This window comes from Helianthus annuus, chromosome 9 (assembly GCF_002127325.2).
Source record: "Helianthus annuus cultivar XRQ/B chromosome 9, HanXRQr2.0-SUNRISE, whole genome shotgun sequence".
In the NCBI taxonomy this organism is placed as follows: Eukaryota; Viridiplantae; Streptophyta; class Magnoliopsida; order Asterales; family Asteraceae; genus Helianthus; species Helianthus annuus.
Genome location: NC_035441.2, coordinates 6740924 through 6747874, shown reverse-complemented (window position 1 = coordinate 6747874; position 6951 = coordinate 6740924). Strand labels below are relative to the sequence as shown.

General features: G+C 38.6%; 1 protein-coding gene across 1 annotated transcript; it reads right to left on the bottom strand.

The window, feature by feature from the left end:
- Nucleotides 1-4629: 4629 nt before the first annotated feature.
- LOC110877091 (mannose/glucose-specific lectin) lies at nucleotides 4630-5483 on the bottom strand. The gene is made up of 3 exons (XM_022125250.2): nucleotides 5450-5483; nucleotides 5162-5368; nucleotides 4630-5064 (listed from the first exon to the last, which is right to left on the bottom strand). Exons 1-3 carry the CDS (start codon nucleotides 5450-5452, stop codon nucleotides 4834-4836), a joined length of 441 nt encoding a protein of 146 aa, XP_021980942.1. The 5' UTR covers nucleotides 5453-5483; the 3' UTR covers nucleotides 4630-4833.
- Nucleotides 5484-6951: the final 1468 nt, after the last annotated feature.

The window sequence follows — 6951 nt, the reverse complement described above, 5'->3', positions numbered from 1 at the left end:
TATTGGTTAACCATCCTAAACCGGAATTTCATGATGCTTTGTTGTTAGGTTAGTAGCTGGTCGACTATGTAGACTAAGGCCATGACGCCATCTTCGAAACGTGAAGTATTGGGAGGCATTGTAGTATTGATTGAAAGCACCAATAATAGAAAGTTGATTCGAGATGACTAATCTCCCAAGAGACCCATGGAATGGGTTAGGCTCTAAAGAACAACAGATAAGAAACAAGACCAATATGCACTAATTTTCTCTAAGTTTGACTGATAAGCGAACTACATATACAAATACTAAAGGTGAAAGGCCACGGACCAGATCATGAATACTAGTGGTTTAAAAGTGAGATTGTGATAACTCTTGAATGATTTGTTATTGAGTATTATGTCTCTATAAATACAAGAGATTATACAATGTTAAAGGAGAGAATTACTCCTTGACAAAATTAAGAAAGCTGTACAATTGAATAATAATATTTCCATGAATATTTTGAGGCAATAATTATGGATTGCCTAATACCCCCCCGTCAATGCGAGAGGGAGGAGGTTCGAGACGAAGCATTGTTATAAATTTCTCAAATAATGGCGTGGGGAGACTTTTTGTGAAGATGTCGGCAACTTGTTGATCCGTTGAGATAAATTCGGTGTGAAGACGACCAGCCACAACCAATTCTCGAACAAAATGATAGTCGAGATCAATATGCTTTGCCCTCTTATGTGAGATGGTATTTTGACTTAGGAAGAGAGCACTTTTATTATCACAAAAAAAGAGGTTGGCGGTCCTGGTGGTAAGGCATGTAATTCACGTAGTAGATGAGTGACCCAAATAATCACTAATGCCGTATTAGCCATAGCTCTATATTCCGACTCACAACTTGAGCGAGCCACCGTTGGTTGTTTCTTTGCACTCCAAGATACCAAATTTCCACCTAAATAAATGCAATAACCATAGGTGGATCTTCGTGTGTCAATGCAACGAGCCCAATCGGCATCAGAAAAACCTAATAAAACAGTGTTAGGTGGCCTATCAAATGTTAAGCCATGTGAAAGAGTGCCCTTGACATAACGAAGAATTAGTTTGACAAGTTGGAAGTGGATGGTGGTGGGATTTTGAAGGTATTGACTCGCTTGATTGACGACATAAGATAGATCAGGACGAGTGATGATTAGATATTGGAGGGCACCCACAAGAGAACGATGTAGAGTGGGATCATGAAAGGGTTCACCGGTGGAGTTGAAAGTGTCTTTGGGTGTGAGAGGTATGGCAACCGGTTTGGAATCAAGCATCCCGACTCTTGAGAGTATGTCATAGGCATATTTGGACTGATTTAGAAAGAGGCCGGTTTTGGTGTGAGTAACTTCCAATCCAAGGAAAAAGCTTAGTAAGCCAAGATTATGTCGTCCACGTATACAAGGATATAAATTAAAGTTCCATCATGATTAAAAATAAATAATGATGGATCGACCCGACTGCATTGAAAACCAAGAGTGATGAGGAAGGAACTTAATCGTTTAGACCAAGCACGTGGAGCTTGCTTCAAGCCATAAATAGCACGATTTAGTTTGCAAACGTGATTTGGATAGCTTGGGTCTTGAAAACCCGGAGGTTGTTCCATAAAAACGGTTTCGGTAAGATTGCCGTTTAGAAAAGCATTGTTAACATCCAGTTGTCTAAGTTTCCATTTGTGAATGAAAGCAAGACTTAAGACAACTCGAATTGTGGATGATTTGACGATGGGACTAAAGGTATGAGAAAAGTCGAGACCCGGAACTTGATTGAAACCTTGAGCTACAAGTCGAGCTTTGTAGCGATCAATGGAGCCATCAGATTTGTATTTGATCCGATAAACCCATTTAGAGCCGATGACGTTGGTCAAAGTGGAGCGAGGAACAAGGTGCCAAGTTTGGTTTGTATGTAAGGCTTTAAGTTCATCCTTCATGGCATGGACCCATTTTGAATCTTTCAAGGGCGGTTTTAGTTCCTTTGGGTACATGAGAAGAAAGAAGAGAATGGAAGGAAGATTGAGACAAGTTGGCAAAATGTTTGGGTTTGTAAATGCCATGTTTGGAACGAGTGGTCATAGGATGATTATTTGTGTTTAGAATCGGGTTAGCAATAGGTGAAGGAGGAAGTGGTGGGTGTGAAGATTGGGCAGATGAGAATTGTTGGGCTGAAGAGGATGAATCAGGTTGGGCTAAAGTGGGTGCGACTTGAGTTGTGGTAAGAGGATTGCGGGTTTGTTCTGATTGGAGGATAGGAGGGGAGTTAATGGTGGGCGAATTTTGTGGACTTTGTGGTGTGCTTAAAGGAGAACTGGGCGGGCTTGGCGTTGGGCTGGGGGATGGGTGAGGAAGGATGGGATCTGAACAGTGAGTACAGGGTGTAGTTGTGGATGGAGTTTGTGAGGTATGAGGCAAGGTGGGAATTTTATGTGTGTTAGGAGTGGGTAGAGAATCTTCAAAATTGGTGAAAGAAAGTTGGGAAGTGTCGGGGGATGCGGAAGGAGATTGAAAGGGAAACACATCTTCGTCAAATTTAACATGTCTAGTGGTATAAATTCGTCCCGTTGAAGGGTCTAGACATCTAAAACCTTTGTATTTTGGACTATATCCAATAAAAATGCAAGGAGCACTTCGTGGCAATAGTTTGTGTTTGGTATAGTCTCGAAGGTATGGATATACAAGACATCCAAAAATGCAAAGATTGGAATAGGAATGAGGTTGTTTAAAAAGAATTTCAAATGGTGATTTGTTGTCAAGAAATTTTGTTGGGAGTCGGTTTATGATGTATGTAGCGGAAGTGAAAGCATCAAGCCACAACTTTGGTGGAGCATGAGCATTAAACATCATTGCTAATCCAGTTTCGGTGATATGACGGTGTTTTCATTCGGCCCGTCCAGTTTGTTCTGGTGTGTGAGGGCAAGATAATTGATGATGTATGCCATGCTCTTGAAAACAATTTTGAACACGGTGGTTTGTAAATTCGGTTGCACCATCACTTTGAAAAACTTTGACACTTTTGGAAAATTGGTTTTGGACAAAGTTTAAAAAGATGGTGAGAATATTATAAAAATCGGATTTAGCCTTTAGAGGATAAAACCATGTAAACCGAGAATAATCGTCTACAAATATTGCATAATACAAGTAGCCATCGGTTGAGGCAATGGGTGCGGGTCCCCAAAGATCACAATGAATTAAGTCTAAAACTTGTTGCGCACGTTTGTTATTTTCAACAAAAGGTAAATGTTTAGCTTTTGATAGTTCACAAGAATTACATAAACCTGGTTTGGGCAAGAGGGATGTAACAAAGACATGACCAAGTTTATTTAATGTAGTGATAGTATCAAAAGAAACATGTCCTAGGCGACTATGCCATTTATCGAACAAAGCATGAAGACGTGAAGCGGAAAGAGCGGCAACAAGCGACTTGTGACTTTGAGTAAGAACATAGAAACCATTTTCGCAAATGCCTCTAGCAAGAACTTCCCCCGTTTTTCGGTCCTGAATATGAAAATAATTGTTAGAGAATAAAACATCTACGGGAGAATCATTTGTGAGTCTAATAATTGATAGTAGATTCTTTGTGAGATTTGGAACAACAATAACATTTTTTAAAGATATGGAGTTAGTTAGAGATGTGTTCCCGATGTGAGTAACGGGCAATGTTTGACCATTACCAAAAGTAACACGCATGTTACCCTTGTGTGGTTTAGAATTATTTAAAACATGAGTATTATTAAGCATATGTGTGGTTGCACCTGAGTCGGCCATCCAATCCGGAGTTTCGGATGCAATGTTACATTGAGTATGAAAGGTGTGGGCTAGATTTGCATCTAGCATGACGGCTTTTTGAGCATAAGAGGCTAGGGTAGGACAAGCACTAGCATAGTGACCCTCTTTGCGACAAAGCTGGCAATAAGGGACGCGTTTGGTGTAGTGACTACCACGGCCCCTTGAGGCATTGGAACGTCCTCGACCCCGAGAAGATGGGGTGGCCATGTGTGTGATGGAAGAAGGCAGAAGAGAGGAATGACAGTTAGGGAAAAAAGAAAAAGAAGAAGGGCAGGGATCTCAGTCTAATACCATGAGATTGTGATAACTTTTGAATGATTTGTTATTGAGTATTATGTCTCTATAAATACAAGAGATTATACAATGTTAAAGGAGAGAATTACTCCTTGACAAAATTAAGAAATCTGTACAATTGAATAATAATATCTCCATGAATATTTTGAGGCAATAATTATGGATTGCCTAATAAAAAGGAAGGTCGACAACGTCTCTGGTCCATTCATTGGGTCGAGATTCATACCCAAATTGAGGGTGTTAATAGTTTTGGGAAAGATTTTTATCTTGTTATGAGTTTGATTACTTGTTGCGTGTTGATATATAGAGTCAAAATGAAAGATCTTGTATAGTCTTTTGTTCAGAGAGATTTTTATCATGTTTATGAGAACTGAGTGAAGTGTTTAGTTTTAGCTTTTATCGTGTTCGTGTTTGGTCTAAGATAAATTCAAAGATATTAGAAGGTTGTTGATTGTGAGAGAGAAGAGTAATTTTGTCACAGTCTTAAGAGACTCATGTTATAAAAGGGACGTCTTACGTTAGTATGTTCATTGTGGAAAATACTTATAGCTGGTGTAATAAATTTAAAGATGAAAATATCCATTTAGAAGCTTTTGTGGAGTACAGAAATTCAGTGCACGTATGTGCTTATTTTAATAATAACACAGGAAAAACAAAAGATACATACATACGAGCTGCAAAAGTCACAACTCTTTTAGAAACATAAAGTCTCTCCTTAGCTTCTTATTATCATCATATCAGGCCTTGCGGGTTACTAAACAAGCACAACACCAATTGAGTCAAGGAAGTCTCCACTGTTTCCGAAGAATCCTGCAAACTTACCCTTAGCCACTGGCAGTGAGAAATGGGAACCAGTGACCGTGCCGAATGGCCCATAAGGCTTTTTGGTTGTGTAAAAAGTGAGCGAGGTAACACACGTATGGCCACCCCATTCTCCGACGGTCCCGCTAATTGCGTGGACTTCCTCATCGTCCGCAAAGGTAATCTAGTAATCCACCGGTAAACATAAAAAATGAAATAAGTAAGATCACATTGATATATACACGTATATATGTATTATGATTTATCTACTGATGGCTCACTGTTTCAGCCTTGTCACCAAGATCACCAAATCGTCCCGAACGGTATTCGATATTATGTATATCCTTAAATACGAACTGGATGGAAAAAATACAAGCGCCACCTCTGATAATGATCGAAGTAAACTTACCACCACCAGCTGATTGTATCCAGCGTACGCCACCCTTACCTCCCCATGGTCCGGCCTCTACCACAGTGTGACTGGCAGCCTGCATACATCCGAAATACAAAACTAATAAGAACCCTGAAATTATATATACACATATATATAGCATTACAAAAGGGTATACCATTTTCTTTATCTATGTAAATTCAAAGCCTCTTAAGGAAGTTATATTATACATCTAGTTTAAATTTACCCGATGATATATATAGGCATGAGGGAGTGCAGTAAAGTTAATGCATTAAACTCTAATAACCAAAATTTTCAAAAAAGTGGGTTTAGAACTTTTTCAACATAGTGATGCGCTTTGAATTTGTGTATTTCGGTGAATTTTATATTTATATACAACATTAAGTATCTTATACAGGCCAGGATAATATTATAAATTATACCATTTTGAGTGATTTTAGTATTTTGTAGGTGTTAACAGAAAACAAGCTTAAAATTGATATTTGACGTGGTTAATTTACTTAATATAACGGACATTCAGCTTTAAATACAAACAAAATGTGTTTTAAATATCATACTAAAGAGATTAAAGTAAAGATAATTCTGGTGCTTGACAAGAACAAAAGATGGGTTCGTTTAAAGAAATTTTATGGATGAGATAAAAGAAAGCAATAAGAAACACATGATCATCTCAGGTAATCAAAGTAAGCCTACATTAAAGGAAATGATGTCAATTTGGTGTCACATTTAGTGTCAGGGGATAATTAAGATTGTTGGACCACCAATCTATTTGAAGAAATTTATGAGCGAAAACTGGATTTACTTGGACCACCAATTTAATGTTCCTAATACCGCAGGGAGTCGCCACAACTAAAGGAGCCAAACAGGGTAAGTCATTGAAACCAAGAAGTATAAACAAGTGCCTATAGGGTTTATGAAACTAGAGAGATGGGTCCTAGACACCAAGTACCCGTAACAAACAGTAACTCTTGGTAATACCTTATCATATGAAGTTCGAGATCCTAAAAAGCTCCTCAGGAGCAATCTAGACCTATTCGCCTTTGAGGACGCCGATATGACCGGGATAGCTCGCGACAAGGCGGAACATCGACTCAACACTTACCAATTACTCAAACCAATAGCCAAGAAGAAAAGAAGCATAGAAGAAAAGAAGCATGATGCCCCACAAACGCAAAACAATTGTAAAAGTGATCAATAAGAATAAGCTGGTAGAATCCGGAATTTTGAGGGAAACCAAATATCACAATTGAAATCATTAATTCCTACACATCCTAAAGTTCAAGGCATAATGTATATAGTATAAAGATAGTATTAGGGTAGTTATGAAGTACGAGGACTAGATGTGACAAAACAGAAGTTGAGAACCAACTCCCTAAAGGAATTGATGTTTCCCTTGGACACACCCTTTGATCGACGGCTTCAAAGGAAAAGAAAGGGACGCACCTCTTCAAGTACAATCACATCCACAAGATCAAGAGACGCATCTGTTCGTGAAGAAGCACATCTCTACAATCGCATCTTTTAGTTACTTATAAATAGGGCTTTAGATTTCAATCCTAAAACATACATGTATTCAGAGATTCAAGTTATATTCAAGTTGAGTTTGTTATATTCGATTCATGTTCTAGAGATCTAAGATCGTTTGGGGCCAACAATTGG